The following is a 19,179-nucleotide window of genomic DNA, read 5'->3' as shown; positions in this document are numbered from 1 at the left end:
ACCTCCACTCCACAGGCACCTGCTAGTTCCTTTATGAGTCAGTATGAAAAGAAGAGTCCAGACTGTTAATAGCAACTTTATTCTCACTGGTGCAAAAAAAAAAAAATCGTGATAATGGTCTGATGCATTTCCCCCTAAATTTACATTGAAGGTTATACATAAATTACATAGATCACAAATTTTCTATTTTATACTATTTAGAACAAAATTATTTTGATAAATATGTCAAGAGAACAACATAGGTTCTTAATGGCTGGCCGAGCCCAAATATGTAAAATATAGCTTCTGGTTTTGACCATGGTGCTGTAGATCCTCAAACATGCATTAATATGTTCTAGTTTTAGGGAAAATATTATGCAGGGCCTCACCTTGCACGCAGGGAGGAGCCAGCTGAATTTCACATACAGTATTCCTTTCGTCTAGATTAACCTCACATTGGACTAGCGAACAAAGAGACAGACTTCCGGCCGGGTTAGTGCTCCCAGTAATGAGGAAATGACACAGCCAACATGGAACAGGTCGGGGAGGGAGGAAGGAGAGCTTCATCAGTAGCCGCGAGAGTGGTTTCTAAATACTTTTGTTTTGTTTTTTTTACAAATCACGATAATTTTAAATAGCAAATCAACCATGCCACTTGGGTGATCAGTCGACCTGAACACTTATGAAGTGAATAACTTTATTAAGGTCTTGAAGGTGAGTGTCGGAGGTGCTGGGTCAAACACATCACAGGTAAGAGACGGGAGGCCTACCTCAGCTTTTCTGAAGGCACAATCTATGGGAGGGCGGCCTACGGACTACACCCTCTGGCTGTGCTGGGAGGAGCAGGGCCCGCTCCCTTCACAGGACGAGGCCTTCGTAAATGGGCCCCTCTGACTCCGGGGACTCGCGCCTCAGGCGCAGATGCTCCAGCGTGTTGTGGAAATGCTTGTTAATCTGCTCCGTTTCTTCACTGGACTCGAGATTGGGGAGGTCTTCTCGGATCTTCTGGATAAGCTGGTTCAAAACCTGAATTGTGACCTACAAAACAATGTGCACAAGCTCACGACCCAGCATGCACCACAAAGGGTCAAAGGTAATTTAATGAAAACATTTTGAGGAGCTCGTGTTACTCTCACCAATTACCAGAGTAATCATGAAAATAAAAAGAGATGAGAGCAGGGTTCCTGTTTAAGCTACAATTATTGGCTAGTCATAAAAAAAGGGGGATATTAAAAAATACAGAGCCTCATGAACCAGTAAGAGAACAACAGCAAAATAGTATTTAACTACAAATCCTCATTCCTTCTTCAGGAATCATTCTAAACTTGTACGTGATGACAAGTCAGCCTCCTAGGTAAGTTGTTTCGTGTTTTAGACAGACAGTGGCTGTTTTTATAAAACATTCCTAAGCAAACGAGATGCGCCCACATGGACAGAGCAGGGTTTTGGAGACTCAGAGACCAGGAGGTGGACTCTCCCAACCCTGAGCCTTGTAAACAAAGACGACTGTGTCAGGACGGTAAACTGCGCATGCACCAACCTGAGAGCAGGAGGGGCCGGAGGTCACTCACCGCATCGTTCTCCTTCTCATAGAAGTAGATGTATCTGTTGAGAATCTCTATGAAGAGCTGCACCTGCAGCGAGGGGTCCATGCACTGGTTCGCTATCTTCAGGGCTTTCTTCAGGCACTCCATGACCCTCTTGCCTCCATGCAGCTGAAGGAAGTGGGGGCAGTTAACGAGATGAATGTTTCACGAATGTCCAGCCACACAGGGACATACACACAACTCTACGGCGCCTCGCTCATGTTTTAAAGGACAAAAGGAATCTAATCTTCCTTTTCTAAAGCACGCAGCTACATTTTAAAGCAAACAGGTTACTTGTTTTGCATATTTATATTTTATATTTACATACAGCATACTCGGAGACATTGTGGGCTAGGTTCCAGACCACGACAATAAAGCGAGCGTTGCGGTAAAACAAGCCACACACATTCTGTGGTTTCCTGTGCGTGAATGAGCTGCGTTCAGCCTCCACAGCAGCCCACTAACTGTGTGAGAGGAAGCCGAGGCGCGGGAGGGAGACGAGGATAGCTGGTGGGCGGAGCAGTCAGAGCAGACAGCAATCACGGTCCCCATCTAAACGGTGCAGGGCAGGACACCCAGACATGACAGCAGCGACACCAAGAGCACAGGTCACACCACCAAGTGTAACGATCAGGAACAAGCCTGACACACGGTGAGCACCAGCGACTATGACAGACACGAGTGGCCACGTGCCGCGGGAAATGGCGCCACTGTGTGCAAGACGCAGTCTGCGGAGGCAGCCAGCCCCGCACTGAGCAGGCGGGCCTGGGTACGGGTGGGTGTCTGCTAAAGGCAGCAGCATCAGCTCGCTGTTACAAGAGTCTCTAAGTGGAGGGGTCCTGCAGGATGTAACTCCATACATTCCTTTCCTTTCCGTTTCTTTACAGAAGCAGTATTTCGGTGCGGTTTCCTGGCACTCCAGCGCCTCGCCTCCAGGCACAGCCCGCCACCCGCGCTCCCTCCCGCAGCGGGCCCAGGCGCGCCTCACCTCCTCCCCGTTTTTGTCGGTGTTCCTGCCAGACCAGAAGAGATGGGCGCAGGTGCTCACGGCTCGGCCCTGGTCCGGCTTCTTCAGGAGCTTGGAGGCGGCGAGCGCGCACTGCGTCCTCAGCGGCTCGTGGTTCTCCTCGCCGAAGCACTTCATCCTCTCGAACGTGCCGATGATCAGCGTGATGGCCGCCAGCTGGGCTTTGGAGTCACTGATCTCATCCTCGTACAGAGAGAACGCCTGGCGGGCAGAGCAGGGGCCTGTAGGTACCAGCCATGCCCGCAGGCATTTCCCAAGCAGTTCCCACCACACCCCACCGGGAGGCCTTCCACAGGCTTCGGGTGAGCGCGTGTGGCCCGGGAGAGAGGCAGGAGGCAGCGAGGATGCTGACCAGCTGCAGCAGGAAGCCGGTCTTAGCTTTTGCTTAACCCAGGCCTCCCCAACCGAAGGAACAAAGGACTTTCTCCAAGGAAGTTTTGCCAGGACCCCTTGGGAACCCTGAGTCTCACCAGCACCCGTAACTGATGGGTTTCCCATCTCCAAACAGTCCCTGTGGCCACAGCACTAAGAGTCCCAAGCCGGTGGGAAGGAGGGTGCAGCCCCGCACCACCCCCAGGCGACTGAGCCCAGAAGGGGACAGGTCTTCACCTGGGACATGAACTCATAGGCTACTGTCTCGTGGTTCTCAAAGCCAATCTCGCCGGCCGCAAGGGCGCCCTGCAGGAACAGCCGGAGGGGCAGCTCCGCCAGCTCGGCCTTGATCAGCGCGCTGATGGTCTGGTGAGCGAATGAGAAGATCTTCTGGCACTTCTTTTCCCACTTGTCATCCTGCAACAAGAAGCCGTGGCTGCTTACAGGCAGGTCCGGGAGCGTGGTTGGTCACCGGCAGGTCCGGGGAGCGTGCTCAAGGACACTCATTGTACGCAAACCTCCACAGGACACACAGAAGCGGCGGCAGTCCTGTTCTCTCTCTCACCAAGCACACAGGGACTCGGCAGGAGTCTTCTCACGCCGCCCTTTTAGCTCACTGTGCACTCTTTAAATACTAGGCATCTGTTCTCTCTCAACAGAAAAGCAACACATTCCAAATTTGGACAAAATTAGAAAAAAATGAAACAAAAAAATATTTGTAAAAATTAAAACCATCCCTAAATCTATCACCAGCAATAATCCCTGATAACACTGTGTGTAAAGGTCTTCCTTTTTTTCTTCTTTGCAAATATAACGTGATGGGGACCTTGTATACAGTCCTTTCTACTTTACAGCAGCTCATAAATGATGGGTCCAGCCCTATCAGCCTGTGGACTGAAGGGTCCTGGGTTCAATTCCCGTCAAGGGCTCATGCCTATGACGTGGGCTCAATCCCCAGTAGGGGGTGTGCAGGAGGTAGCCGATCAATGATTCTCTCTCATCATTGATGTTCCTATCTCTCTCTCCCTCCCTCTCTGAAATTAGTAAAAATGTATTTTAAAAATAAAAATTGAAAAAATTAAAAAGCAAACAAACAAAAACCCACAATGGGTCCAACCCCAAGATGCCTGAATGGGGGCTCGTAGAGAGGGGACAGGCACCGGCCTCCCACGGCAGAGCTGCCCCACCCACGTGCCCTGCAGCCCTGCCCGTGTGGCAGCTACACTGCGGAGCCTGGGCAGTGCAGCCGCTCTGTCCGACTGCAGACTGAGGCAGCTGTGTAGGACTCAGCGTGTCTGATCTGCCAACATCACTGCGGGACGCAGAGGAACGAGAGCCACCGACACTGGGGTTTATGTCTCACCAGGGAGCTTCCGACATGGGGCAGCTCCGAGCACACACTTAACCGGGCTGAGCCCTCATTTCCGAGCCCTCGGCCAGTGTCTGATCTGCCAGCATCACTGCGGGACGCAGGGGAACGAGAGCCACCGTCTGCTTGTGCAGTGGATGTTTCTATAGAAACACACTAAGTGCACACGGAGGGAGGGAAGGGAGAGAGCACGGCATACTAAGAAGCACACCTACCACTTTAGAGTTCTGCTTGTAGCGGAAGGCCAGCTGGTAGGCCGCGAACACCAGGGGCGGCAGCGTGAAGCGGATCCGCTGGTTCCCGCCAGCTCCAAAGTGTTTCCGTGCCGTGTTTAAAATCTGACAAAAAACCCGAAAAGCCATCAGTCTTCTCTGCACCGTGACTAACCATCATCCAATCAGAGGCGGCGCTGCACCTCGCACTGCCGCCAGCCCCGTCGCGGGCACGGCACACCTCTGACCTCCCAGGCATGTCACCCGACACACACAAAACCCATCTCGCAAACGGGGCTCAGAGAGGCTGCAGGCCCACCCCGTCAGGGCAGAGAGGGGCTTGAACATGTTTCCCTGAGCACGTGCACAAAGCGCACTGCTGGCAGAGCGCGCTAAGGACAGACTCCATTCCATTTCCAACGTGGCAAGCACAACTTACACTTGCAAACCTTGAATACAGGATTGCTGCTTATACTTTAAAGCAACAGTTAAAAGGATATGAACGTGGAATGATTCCTAGACACCCAACTAGGGAAGATGGCTTTTCTGCGGTTCTTAAGAAGTTTCAAAAGGAACAGAGCTCCAGAACACTACAAACAATTATGTTTATCAGAAGAGGAAAATCTATGGACTCCACTTCATCTCTTTATCAGCCGCCATTCATTCAAACCCTCCTACGGCCCGGCTGCATGAGCCCATGGGCCACGTCTGTGCCTGCTTCCCCGGGGCGCGCAGGGCGCAGGAAGAGCTAACTCCTACCAGGTACTGCTGGTCGGGGTCCTCAGACCGCAGGAGGTGGATGAACCTGCCCACGAGGCTCTGCTCGTCGGCAAAGTCCTCGGGGTCAGGGTCTTCCGCAGGCTGATCGGGCTGATCCTGGATCAACGTGGAGACGAGGTTCATTATGGAGTCCACCTGTATATGAGACAGAGACCCCCGGGTGAAGCCATCGGCAGAAAAAGCCGCTGTCAAGGGTTTCCAGTGGGCAGTCCCCCAGCAGTACCCACAATACAATTCGTCCTAGAAACAAGGATGCGCAGGCAGCACCCCCGCCTCGTCTGCAGAGACATGCGGCAGATGTCAGTCAGCACGGGCTCCCTTCCTGGGGAGGTCACAGCTGCTCGTCTCTTCCTCATGCATCTCCACTTCCGTAACTAACACGAGCAGCCACTTACAACCACAGCATGTCTCTGGTGCCCGCTTACCTGGTCCTGAGAAACAATCTCCGTGTTGTAATCCAGGACATTGCTGAGCACGTAGCAGCTCATGCTCTTCCTGGACTCGTAGTCGAAGTACTCGAAGAGCGGGTGGAAGTGCCTCAGCTTCAGGACGGTCAGGACGTTGCTGTAGGCGTCCACGGGGATCTTCAGGAGCCTGGTGAGCTCCTTGGAGACGGCGCTGCTGGTGGCGATGCTGCGAAAGGCAGGGCAGCCTTTACTGCGCAGAACCAGCTCCCGCACACAGGCGGCGCTGGGTGCACGACCATCTGCACCTCTCATTTACACAGAAAGGAACCGGCCCCGGGGGCCACCCGCCCCTACGCCAGTGCCCTCCTTCCGGGATGCCCATCCTGACACGTGTCTTCACCTACTAATGGCCTAGTGACAACAATGTGATTCAATAATGCCAGGCTGTGGAGCTGGAGGCAAAATGACTGTCTGGAATTCGCTATTTCTAAGGGAAGGGTTTAAGCGGTGGCTCGGTTCCCGGGGTGGCCAATAAGTACTGTTTAAGCACGACAAAGGTAAGTAGGGAGAAAAAACAGGCCAAACTAGCAAGTCCACCAAACAGGAGGAACACCAACTCCCGCTTCTGTATCAGACGGCGGGGACTCAGGACAAGTGGCTGGGTTTCAGGCAGCAGCCCGTGGAGCTTCTGTGGAGACTGAGGGGCAGCGACCGTTTAGAGAATTTTAGAGATCGAGATTTCTAATTCTTTATTTTATCTAACTTTACTTTAAAATTCACTTAGTAAGGGAAGATACAGAGACATCACTCAAGATCTGAAATGCTTTTCGGGTCATACAAAAATGGTACAGACCCAAGGGAAGAGGGGCCGGGAAGAGGTACAAGAAAAAGCAACCCTCCTGGTGCAGCGAGCCCCTGGAGGCGAAGGGAGTCCCCTGGAGGAGAAGGGAGTCCCCTGGAGGCAAAGGGAGACCCCTGGAGGTGAAGGGAGACCCCTGGAGGCAAAGGGAGACCCCTGGAGGTGAAGGGAGACCCCTGGAGGTGGAAGGAGGGCGATGGCATGAGGTGGAACAGTGATATAGGATAAGGGCCAGCTGGACCCACCTCAGCAGCAGAGGAGGGCAGGACAGGAAGGGAACGCTGAGAAAGACAAAGGGCTCGGAAGTGCACACAGTGGCCACTAGAGGGTGCCGCAGGCCTGGGAGAGCTCCGCTAAGGCCGCTCAGAGTATTCTCTCCTTGATGGCATCTAAGCTCAAAACAGGGGATCCAAACCACCTTAACTTCCACACCTGACATCACGCACGCCCCTACTTTTCCCAACCTACTCATCTGCTCAGAACCCCTTCCTTCTCAGGGAGCTGCTGCTGGGCACAAAGAGTCTCCCGGGGTTAAGAACGAACTCGTTCGTTATACAGAGGGGCCTGAACTGGAGACACGGTCCCGGAAGCTGCTTACGCTCCATGAGCCACCACCTGACCAGCGCACACAGCCACATCCTCAGTCCCACTCCCTGCCCTGATCAGCACCAAACATGTCATTGGACCAAATGCTTGGCACAAGACAGATGCTAACCCTTCGGAAAGGACAGAGAAAGAAAAACAAACCTGCGACAAAACGTGCCTCCTGAGGCTTTTACAAAAGAGTGTAACTGACTTACTGTTCCAGGTTGAGCTTATTAAATATCTCCACTGTTGTCTCTAGAACTTTGTCGACATAGTCCACGCGGTCCGGGTAGCACTTCATAGCGAGGTTGATGAGCGAGACTTGTAAAGACACAACATCCTCCGAAGGCATGTCCTGTCTAGACTGCGATAGAGAAAGCACGGGATTCATCCAAACAGTTAGTTACAAAGGCCCTCCCGGCTGACAGGCTCAGTGGGGAACGGGGCAACGCCAGACCCAGACCCACCTGGATCACGGTGGCCACCTGCTGGGAGAAGATGTCGAAGAGCTTGATGTCTGCGGGGATGCCAGGCCCGTCCTCGCGGTGCGCAAACAACGCTAACCTGCGGGCAGAACAGCCTTGTTTAGGGCAGGGAGTGGGGCGGGGGGGTCTCAGATGACACGTCACTCCTCACGCCTTCCCTATTTCCTACCGGTGTCTTTCTCCTAGAGCAAAAAGGGCTTTAAAAGGACGTGGGATGCAGCCGATCACTTCAATTCGCTTTTAACTAAACAGTTTTCCAGTGAAGCCCTACTTCCCTGCATTCCCACTTCATCCCAAACTTAGTACCACACAGAAATGGGTTCTCAACAGGCCAATTCTGCCAAATTCTTTGATGCCTACTTAAGCAGATATGGATGGAAATGCATTAAGGTGACAGATGTATTCAACAGAATGATTATAAAGAACAATCTTTAGCCCAGCCCACGTGGCTCAGTGGTTGAGTATCGACCTGTGAACCAGGAGGTCACGGTTAGATTCCTGGTCAGGGCACAGGCCCAGGTTAAGGGCTCCATCCCCAGCGGAGGGCGTGCAGAAGGCAGTCGACCAATGACTCTCTGTCATTATTTTTTTTTTCCTTTCTCTGTCATTATTGATGTTTCTATCTCTCTCTCCCTCTCCCTTCCTCTCTGAAATCAATAAGAAGATATTTCTATATATGTATGTTATCTCATGCTTCCTGCACAATTAAATGCGAAACCTCTTTCCTGCCTAAGTGAGGCGAGCACTAGTAGGTACTGACGCTTACACAACTAAACGTGTACTTACGTATAAGGCACTGCTGTAATAACGAAGGAGCGGGAATAACGCAGGATGGCGCCTCGTATTGTTATTCGAGCTCAGCACGTTCGCCCTCAGGCACCGGAAGCTCTTACCTGTCGATCAGAGCGATGATGATGTTCTTCACATTCACATTCTGGTGTAACTCCGCGCAGGCCCGGAGAAAAGGGTTCAAGGTCTGAAGGTGGAACTCATCAGGGAAAACCTGAAAACCAAATCAGAGCTGACTGGTACAAATAAACACAGTTCACATTAGCTTCCTGACTTGCTCGCGGTATTCAAAGTTCGAACTTGTGAGAGAGATCGCTTCAATCTCGAGAACTAAATTAAAATACATTAAGCCTCTCCACACATAAGCCCAGACAGACTAGTCCACTAACCACAGTTCACCCACAATTATGCTGCAACTAATGAGACCTGGAGAACAGGGAGGTTACGCTTTCTGACACTTGGGGGAGAAAACACAAAGACCACGAGTTAGCAGTAGGAGAAAGGAATTCTTTATTCAGCAAAGCTCATTTCTCCTCTGTCAAGAGTTTTTTTTTTTAAAAAAATGAAAATTAATGAACTATAAAGTGAGTTGTTTAAAAAACATAAATTGCCCTGGCCCATTTTGCTCAGTGGATAGAGCATCGGCCTGCTAACTGAAAGGTCCCAGGTTCAATTCTGGTCAAGGGCACATGCCTGGGTTGTGGGCTCTATCCCCAATGGGGTCTTACAGGAGGCAGCCCATCCATGATTCTCTCTCATCATGGATGTTTCTATCTCTCGCTCCCTCTTCTTTCCTCTCTGAAATCAATAAAAATATATTTTTTAAAAAATCTTTAAAAAGCATAAATGAAGTACCTGGATAATACACTCCATGAGGTATTCTTGAGCCAAAGCATCCCGACAATTCACGACTTGCTCCAATATGCCGGTCAAGACGATCTGAGAGAGAGAAAAGAAAGTTAAAAGATGATTTTCGAAATCTTAAGTCACCTCTCTAGAAACACACTTGGAGTATTAATTTAAAAACCATATTTTAGACTTTTCTCATCCTTGCTTCATTTCTAGATTAAAATTTTATAGCCCAGCTGGCGTGGCTCAGTGGTTGAGCATCAACCTCTGAACCAGGAGGTCACAGTTAAGATTCCTGGTCAGGGCACATGCCCGGGTTGTGGGCTCAATCCCTAGTCAGGGGCGTGCAAGAGGCAGCCAATCAATAATTTTCTCTCATCAATGATGTTTCTATCTCTCTCTCCTCTCCCTTCCTCTCTGAAATCAATAAAAATATATTTTTAAAAATTTTTACAAAGAATTATTAAATTAAAAATCGTGTTTCTATTTAGTAAAATTCATTTGGGATGAAGTCCATTTCATTAATCTTTTATCTTTTATGGTTTATGCTTTTTAAGTCCTAAGAAATCTCTGTCTGCCCTAACCATTTGGCTCAGTGGATAGAGCGTCAGCCTGCGGACTCAAGGATCCCAGGTTCGATTCCGGTCAAGAGCATGTACCTTGGTTGCAGGCACATCCCCAGTAGGGGGTATGCAGGAGGCAGCTGATTGATGTTTCTCTCACATCGATGTTTCTAGCTCTCTATCCCTCTCCCTTCCTCTCTGTACAAAATCAATAAAATATGTATATTTTTTTAAAAAAGAAATCTCTGTCTAATCCAAGGTTATAGAGATTTCTTTTATGTTTTCTTCTAAAATTTTTTAATAGATTTTAGTTTTAGGTCTCTGGCCCATTTTTTAGTTTTTTTATGTGGTATGAGGCTGGGTCACAGGTCAGGGGTTTTGTCTGCATACAGAAGTCCATATTCCAGAACCATCTGTTGTAAAGGCTGTTTCTGTGCCTTTATAAATAGTCGATTATATGTCTGTGGTCTATTCCGGATTTCTGACTCCAGGGGTCACAGCCTCGCTAACCTGTAAGTTGCCACTGCCCGTCTGTGCCGGCTTCAGCATGACACCCAGGGGCACCGCAGTTCCAGACGGCAGAGTGAACAGTATTTACTCTCCGATGCTTCACAGAAAATGTCTGTGGCTCCCTGCTTTACTCTCCTCCACACTTAGGGGTTTATCCCTTTCACCAAACCACATTATCTTACGTAGCTTTAGAGTAAATCTCCAGCAAAATACAGTTCATCGCAATTCAAAAAGAGAAACTGGTAATATTCAACCTTCCACTCCACAAACACAAACTCAACACGTATCTTTCGGTTTATTTAAGTCTTCTTTGATGTCATTTAACAAAAATATCTCTCTGTTTAAAATCAGACTCCGGGGACACCGCCGGACACGAGAAGAGGTGACAAGTGAAAAAAGACACCTGCTTGTAACGCTCCACGTTGACGCCTTCCAGCTGACTGAGGCGCACCAGGTTGGTCCCCACCAGGATCCGCAGCTCCTGCCTCTCCCGCTCTCGCTTCTCCCTGTCTCGGCTGTGGCCCTGATGCTGCATTCGCACCCACAGCTTGTTCATTTCTGCAAAGTTGAGGAGTACAAAATCCATGGAATCACTGATGTCGCCCGTCGTTTCTTCACTGCAAGGAGACAGTGGGAGACCTTCACACACAGGGTCCACATCACAGGACAAACTCACCGCCACCTCCCCTTCGTGCATCTCCTCCGCCTCCCTCTAATGCTCCGGGCTTTGTCAAAGGCTTCCAACCTCACAGCTCAGCGTTCAATTTCCAGGGGAACGAACTCCAGGGGAAATGCCAGGGAGAGGACCCAGCACATCAGTTGTTAACGGGACAGAACACTTCCCCCGCGCCTTCCCCGCACCAACCAGACCTGCTGTTCCGACAGCTCCATTAGTTCAAAAGCCTAAAACACTGACATAACGTACTGGTAACTACATCACTGAATTGTTAAACAGTTTAGGTTTCAATTGGAAGGTAAGCTTGGCGAGGAGGGAAGAGATCATGTATTTCCTGCCTGTTTTTACACCTCCTAAGATGGGGAACTTAGTTTTCAAACCCTTTTTACCGATTGCTTAATTAATCTTCAAAACTGGGAGTAGAATCATAATAAAGCAAATAACCTCATGTGCCTCTCTACACGGCTAAGTCTGTATTTGTTCTGGTTGGGCGTTAATATCTAATGTGTGTGCACAGATCATGAAAACTACTTCTGTTCTAGGGTAAGGTCAGCCCATAAACTGTACAAACGGACAGACATGCAGGGAACAGCAGGAAAACTGGATGGTTCGTGGAAAACATTAAGCACGCGTCACTATCCTACCTTATAATAGACAAATATGCAAATTGACCGCACCTTCGCTACACCAAGCCACGCCCACCAACCAATCAGGATGAGTATGTAAATTACCCCAACAAAGATGGCGGCTAATTTGCATATCAAGACAGCGTAGAAAGAAGCCAAGAGATGCTGAAGGGAGCAAAGCTGTGGAGAAGCAAGCAAGCCGGGGGTGGGGGGGAGGAGAAGGGTGGAGTGGAGGCGGGGCCGGGAGAGAAGGAAGGAGAGCGGGCGGGCTGGCGGAGAAGGCGGGCCGGGGGACAAGGGCGGAGCGGAGGCGGGGCCGGGGGAGAAGGAAGGAGAGCGGGCGGGCTGGCGGAGAAGGCGGGCCGGGGGACAAGGGCGGAGCGGAGGCGGGGCCAGGGGAGAAGGAAGGAGAACGGGGCGGGCTGGCGGAGAAGGCGGGCCGGGGGACAAGGGCGGAGCGGAGGCGGGGCGGGGTAGAGTGCAGCAGGAAACCCTATTGCAGGATTTTTCCTGCAACGGGAACGCTAGTTTCACTATAAGTACAATTCCCAAAACAGAACGCATTTAACAAGTCATCTTTTCAAAGTCTATCGAATGGAATGAAAATGCTCTCCATCCCGTCAACGAGAAAAGCAGGTCCTAGTAATGCACAGAGATCCGCACATGCCCATCTCAGGACACACGAAGGCGCTGCGTCAGAGCGATCTAAGCACACGCCTCTGCGCCCTGTGCACACGGTCTGTGTCTACGGCGAGCACAGCACGCGCCCCGAGGACAGCAAGGCACTCACTCAGCGGGCTCCCCCTCGTCCGGCAGGATGTTCCTGGTGCACTGAAGCAGGTAGTTGCGAAGGAACAGACCCCGCAGGGGGTGCTGCACCCCACGGCACATCTCCACCAAGTCCTTCAGAATGTCCTTCCGGGACTGAGGGAAAGACTTGACATACACCACGCCCACCGTGATCAGCAGGTACCTAGGACGGCGAGAAGAAAGGACACGGCCAGGTCAGGAATCTGAGCATGCAGACCGACACACTGAATGCAAACGCACCCAGCACACAAGGCAGGGCCTGGCTTTCTCCTGCACGATGACAAAAATAGATTGATAGAAAATATAGCCGCGGACACCCCAAAGTTACACACACACACACACACACACACACACACACACATACCCCTATAGCCATCACCTTTCAACATATTAGGAATAATCGTCACATTCACTTTTCTAGTAGTCAAGACAGTGAACAAAATACATCCGTTTCTTTCTATTTCCAAAATTCCTCGTTAATCTAGCTGAGAAGTAAAACGATTACCGGTATCCTCTGCAACACCCCCCCAAGTGCCCTGACTTACAGCCGTGGGATGATGTTGCCCGCGTACTGCACCAGCTCGTAGAGATCCGCCACTTTCCGTCCTTTGGCAAACTCGTCCGTCAGGTAGACCTCCAAGTAGTGCAGCTCATCAGAAATAGCCATATCTTTCCGTAGGTTAAGGGCTCAAAAAGAGCTAGGCCACGCTGAGCGACTCCCTGGACTCGCTGCAGCCATTCGGCCAGCAGGCAGCTATCTGAAAATAGGGTTGAAAAGCTGTCTGTCTGGTGGGGCAAAGCAGACAGAACAAGGGCTGCCTGTCAGTCTGCTGGCGGGTTTGAAACGGCACATCTCAGAACCCCTTCCCTGTGCAGGTCCTGCAGACAGGATCGGAGCTGTAAGTAAAGAACCAGCTGCCCGGTGCCCTCAGGAAGGCTCTGGAAACTGAGGCACAACACACAGCATTGAAGTAGTGAAGACTCAAAAGGGCCTCTGACACCGATTTCTTCTTGTCACTTAGCACCTCTGCCTGGAGAGGGAGCGCTGTCCGCGAAGACAGCGAAGATGACAGACTCCAGGAAACGCAGGAGCAAAGGCGCCTGACCAGGAAGGAGGGGAGTCCCAGTGAGCCCTCTCCCACTCAAAGGATACAGAGTTCGTAGTAGCTCTTGGGCGACAGCATGGAGGTCCGGAGCTCCCCGAGCATGTTGGACGCGTGTTTCAGAGCGTCCATGAGCTTGTTTTTGTCCTAGAGACAGGAGAGAAGTGATGAGAAGCGTGCCTCAAACAAACCCGGACTCAGTTAGGGAACTCCTTCACCCAGTATTTGTTACAACACGTAAACAGCTTCCGTCACACAGAACCGATCCCTCTCTCTACTGAAAAGGAGCGATGCAGAGTGGCCAGCAGGTGCAGGGCTCAGCAAGCCGACATGGCCCGGCAAACCTCCAGCCCTAACCCCGCCGCTGCGGCCCCGCTGCGCAGATTCGGCTCCCGGCGACCAGGAAGCCGGCACACCGCACTTGGGGGGCAGGACACTGTCCTGGCAATGGCGCGGCCACAGCTTCCAGACCCTTCAAAAAGCCGGAGGACAATCCTTTTAGACCCGGAAACACGGTGCATACAGAGAGAGACGGAACATAGCAACTCTGCGCCCACCTGTGCTCCCCACTCGCACCCGAGCTCCCCATTCCCACCCCTGCTCCCCACTCCCACACGTGCTCCCCACTCCAAGACTTCTCTCTTTTGTGCCAACTGGTTTGCAAGAAAAGCCATACAACAGGCAACATTGGTTAAAAGAGCCTGCTACTAAGCTTTAGAAACAGTAAGACGTGGTAAGAGAGGGCTGTCAGCAGCATCATCACAGCAATTTGTAACCAGCCCACATGGTTCCGTTTCTTACATGTAATCAGGAATCCATAGTTTCTACAGATTATCCCCTGCCCTATCTAAAACTCTTTTTGGAATTTGAAAAGAAGTAAATACGTGTAAATATAATTCTTTTTTAAAATATATTTTATTGATTTTTTACAGAGAGGAAGGGAGAGGGATAGAGAGTTAGAAACATCGATGACAGAGAAACATCGATCAGCTGCCTCCTGCACACTCCCCACTGGGGATGTGCCTGCAACCAAGGTACATGCCCTTGACCGGAATCGAACCCGGGACCCTTCAGTCCACAGGCCGACGCTCTAGCCACTAAGCCAAACCGGTTAAGGCGTTAAGTATAATTCTTAAGCTACTGTCTACAAAAAATACATTCGGAACAGAAGAAAAGCCTTCAAGACAGAACACAGTGGAATAATTCATTGAGAGCACGCGAGTCCACCACCGGCCACACCACCTGTGGGTGCCTGCAGACCGTCCCGCGCCCCGCCCCGCCCCACACCGTGCCGCCCCGCCCGCCCGCTTACCAGGCATCTCTTCATCTGGAAGGACTGCACCTTGACAGCCTGAACAGCCTCATCCAGCAGCTTCTCCTGCTCGTCCTGGGGGGACTGCTGTGTTGTAGGCTGCAAAGCAAGAAACGCTTCCGTGAGTCTCACCCGCACGCTCTTCTCACAGCTCAGCTATTCCTACAGCTTCACCGGGCCCTTCCCCAGGTTTCCCGGAAGGCTCGGCCCCACGGAACCTCGCAAACACACCCCCGGTGTCAGACGCTACCGCGCAGAGCGCTGTGCCGGGCCCTGAGGTCAGCAGGACACTGAGGAGGAGGCGGCACTGTGCAGAGAACGTACTCCCTTTCCAGGACTGACTGAGCATTCCCCTAACACAGTGGTCGGCAAACTCATTAGCCAACAGAGCCAAACATCAACAGGACAACGACTGAAATTTCTTTTGAGAGCCGAAAACCGACTTCGGCGCATGGGCCACGAAGTTTCAATCGCACTGTACGTGCGCGCCCGCACGTGGTATTTTGTGGAAGAGCCACACTCAAGGGGCCAAAGAGCCGCATGTGGCTTGCGAGCCGCAGTTTTGCCGACCACTGCCCTAACAGGAGAGCCTCGAAGAAACGTGAGGGCCAGTGTACGCTGCCTAGGTGCTGCTGATACACTCTGAACCCACCCAAAACGCAGCTATCAAACAACGCCACTCTTTTTCCTTATCGATGTTTTAGGGAGAGAGAGAAACATCAACATCTATAGCTGCCTCCTGCAGCCCGTGCCGGGGATCGAGCAGTGCCCTCTTGGAGCATGGACTGACGCCAACCCCTGAGCCACACCAGCCAGGCAACCAACCCCGCGCTTGTGAAGGTCCACACTCTGCCCGAACCTCTGAAAGCGTCTTTCTCTAGACCACTTTTCATCGGCACTGTGGCCTATTATCAGACCAGGGAGTCGTTTATGGAACACTGACCCCCCTTAAGCAATACGCAACGAGGGACTAAACGGCTAGGAAGAAACTGGCTGGACTGGCGTGTAGTAGCCAAGATACTCTCCTCAAGTCCCTAGCTCATCACTTCAAACCCAGACCCACAGTGATATGGACAAAATACAGGGTGGAGCTGAAATGGCTTCCAGTTGTTAATATAAAAAATAATATAGTAATTAATAATAACACAAGAATAACACCTGTGCTTTGCGTACTCACAGCTGTAAACCTGCCTGTATGTCTAGGTAATCTTTGCCATCAGCAAAAACCTGCTCACAACATGTCCAGCAGAATTAACCCCCATCCTCTCCATGTTGCACAAACACTGTGTTTACACCTCAATCACAACTGGGTCACGTTTTAATTATAAGTGATGGTCATTTTTACATCCTTGGGACCCAACACTGCCTGACACATAATAGATGTTCGTAAATGTCCAACGAGTGAATGGATGAGCTGGTGTTAGAATGTTAGAATACTTAAGTTAATAAAACATTACTAGAGAATCAACAGATGAATGGATAAACAAGTCACGGTACACATCAATAACAGAGTATTATCCCGTCGTAAAAAGGAAAGCAGTATAGACACACACTCTGGGAGCGAACCTAGAAAACTTGTGCTAAGTGAAAGAAGCCAGACACAAAAGCCCATAAGTTGCGTGATTCCGGGTGTATGAAACATCCAGAACAGGCCAATCACCCCAGAAACAGGTCGCAGGTGGCTACCAGGAGGGAGAGTGGGGAGTCACTGCTGAAGGAGTGCCACAGGGTCTCTGCTGGGTGACGATGTTTGGCAACTAGACAGAGGTGGGGGTGGTATGACATTGTGCTAAAATGCACTGAACTGCTCACTTTTAAAAGGTTTGTTTTATGTTATTAAAGAAAAGATGGAAATACTACAGAATCAAGATCAAATTAACATTGGTGATCAGGCCCCTTTTAGCTCGAGATCCAAAACAACAGCACTCCCAAGTCTACACAGGAGTAGGGCGCAGAGAAAAGCAGGGTCATTGTGAGCTCAGCGATCACAAAACCCCTCTCCATTCCACTTCCCCTCCTATCAAATGGGGCTAACAGGAACACTCACGTCACTGTGATGAAGAATGAAGGAAATGCACTTCGCAATAAGCACGTCAGAAGTGTCACCGTCATTATTATTCCCCCGTGGACACAGCCAATCATCTCCACTCGTCCTCACCACCTGTCTGCTGGACAATCTCTCCACTCACAGGCTGCAGATGGGCCCTAACAACACAACCCAAGCCACCTGCAAAGTGAAAAGAACCCACTCACAAGGTGACGGAACACCGCCACGTTCATGCAAGAGCTGCTGAAAGTGTAAGGCACAAAAGAACAACTGAAGGGGGGCGGACAGGGGCAGGGACAAGGAGGGCACGGAACTCAGGAGGGAGACCATCACCTGCCTACGCACTGTACTTCCGGGCGTCCCTCCCAGCTCCCCAGGCAGGCCTCTCCCCGAGACCCACCGCAGAGCCGTGGTGCCGGCACAGCATCCTCGGCCCTCCATCCTCGGGCTGTCTGCCTCCAGCTCCACCCACCTTCCTCCCCTCCAGACCCCTAAGCTCCGTGAGAGAGGGACCGATTCCAGCGCTGAGCACAGTCCTGATGTACAAGGCACACAAGGTGCTGGACGAACTGAACTGGATCCTAGAATTCCAGGATGGGAGGAGCCAAAGAGGCCAACACTTGTTTCCTTTCTTTCTTTCTTTTTAATGTTTTTATTGATTTGAGAGAGAGAGGAAGGGAAAGGGAGAGACAGAAACATCAGTGATGAGACAGAATCATGGATCGGCTGCCTCCTGCACGCCCCCCACTGGGGATCCAGCCTGCAACTGAGCATGTGCCCTTGACTAAGAATCCAACCGAGAATGGAACCGTGACCTCCTGGTTCATAGGTCAAAGCTCAACTACTGAGCCACACTGGCCAGGCAGCACAGGTTTTCAAATGCAAAAGTAAGGCTCAAAGCAGACTGACGGACCTGCCCGAGTCAGAGACAGTGACAGCGACTAGACCAGCACTCAAGTTTTCTCTCCCAATGAAATCCACACGCACAGGACTGTGGGTCTGGCTCCCCGCTCTGAACCCGTTCACCTGACACAGGAAGGGGGTGTATGGCAGGAGAGCCTCAATTAAGGGCTTTCAATCCTCGTTACATTTCTGCACTGTCCTTACGGCCATTCCCAACTGAACCAAGTCTGGGGAATAAGCAACATCACCTCGCGGAGCAATAGGCCCCAGGAACGCGGTGCGCGTCCGCACTGAATGCTGCTTTGCGGCCCTCACTAGCGGGAAGGGAAGCCCGTGTCCAGGGGCCCGTCTGCACAGAGCGCAAAACTGACCTACGGCGCCCCCACACAGACACATCCCTCAGCCGTGCAGACTCCGTGAAACGCCAATAAAATGCAAGTGACAGCTCGCCTTTGTGGGAACCAGGCACCAGGGCGCACATTTTGAGGAAGTTCCAGTTTACCGGCCAGCAGCCACGCCGCCAACGCCAAGAATCCTGCTCCCAGCGAGGGGAGCGCCTGGATTTCGTCACTGGGGAGACCGGGGAGACGGCCAGGTGCCCGAGGACCACACGTTCCTAGCTATCAGGGAGCACGCGTCCTTCCAGGAAATTCGCGTAAGCGAGTCCCTAGAAATCGCTGAAAGGCACCGCGCTCAGGAGGCGACGAGGCCGGGAAAGGCCAGGGCACCGTTACGGTCCCCCCAGTGGGTATTTCCTGCACCAGAGAGGGCGTGGGGCCGGCGGACACTGCCAGGCACGAAGGTGGGACGCCGGCCGGGGAGTCACCTCTGGGCGGGTCCCGATGCCTCGGGCCCTCCGCACGCCCCCGGCCCAGCCGGACGCTCAGCCCCAGCACTCGGGCGGTGGCCGGCTGCATTCAGGGGCGGCCGCGGACCTCAGCGGACCCCAGTGCCTGCAGGCCGAGACACCCCCGGGGAGCGCCCGCCTCGGAGCCTCGGCTGCGACCGGGAGCCGCCGCCCACCGCGCCTGCGGCCTTCCCCGGCCTGTCCCGCACCCCGCAGCCCACGCCAGGCTGGTCGGAGTCGCGACCCGGCGGCGGGGCCCCAACTCCGCCGCAGCGCTCCAGGGCGATGGGCAAGCGCCCGAGCTGTGAGGGGGGGCCGCCCGGGCCCGCCGCCCCTCGGCACTCACCATGGCGACTCCCCGGGACCTGCAGCACTCAGCAGCCTCCGCGCGCCGAGCCAGCCGCGGTCAGGTGACGCCAGGGCCTCCAGGCCCCGCCCTCTCTGGCCCCGCCCTCGAGCCTTCAGGAGGCCCCTCGATTGGTC

General features: G+C 52.2%; 1 protein-coding gene across 2 annotated transcripts; it reads right to left on the bottom strand.

The window, feature by feature from the left end:
• Positions 1-60: 60 nt before the first annotated feature.
• Positions 61-19,122, bottom strand: VPS35 (VPS35 retromer complex component). Of its 2 annotated transcripts, none has more exons than XM_079759600.1 (17): positions 19,043-19,122; positions 14,900-14,998; positions 13,638-13,734; positions 13,030-13,153; positions 12,465-12,647; positions 10,776-10,989; positions 9,306-9,389; positions 8,555-8,664; positions 7,644-7,740; positions 7,392-7,540; positions 5,751-5,958; positions 5,305-5,460; positions 4,549-4,671; positions 3,202-3,381; positions 2,554-2,793; positions 1,551-1,694; positions 61-1,017 (listed from the first exon to the last, which is right to left on the bottom strand). In XM_079759600.1, exons 1-17 carry the CDS (start codon positions 19,043-19,045, stop codon positions 838-840), a joined length of 2,391 nt encoding a protein of 796 aa, XP_079615726.1. In that variant the 5' UTR covers positions 19,046-19,122; the 3' UTR covers positions 61-837. The 2 variants fall into 2 exon arrangements, with proteins under 2 accessions (XP_079615726.1, XP_079615727.1); XM_079759601.1 differs by lacking the exon at positions 19,043-19,122 and adding an exon at positions 16,947-17,085.
• Between the last annotated feature and the right edge of the window lie 57 nt (positions 19,123-19,179).

This window comes from Cnephaeus nilssonii (assembly GCF_951640355.1).
Source record: "Cnephaeus nilssonii genome assembly, chromosome: 20".
Classification (NCBI taxonomy): domain Eukaryota; kingdom Metazoa; phylum Chordata; class Mammalia; order Chiroptera; family Vespertilionidae; genus Cnephaeus; species Cnephaeus nilssonii.
This window is presented reverse-complemented; position numbering and strand designations above follow the sequence as displayed.

Bases quoted from the DNA above. Each gene is read 5' to 3' on its own strand.
- VPS35 (XM_079759600.1), bottom strand. The intron at 9,390-10,775 runs GTGTCTTTTTTC...TCTCTCTCTCAG, and splicing joins ACGTGGAGCGTTACAAGCAG to ATCGTCTTGACCGGCATATT. The intron at 7,541-7,643 runs GTGGGTCTGGGT...TCTCTATCGCAG, and splicing joins AGGTGGCCACCGTGATCCAG to TCTAGACAGGACATGCCTTC.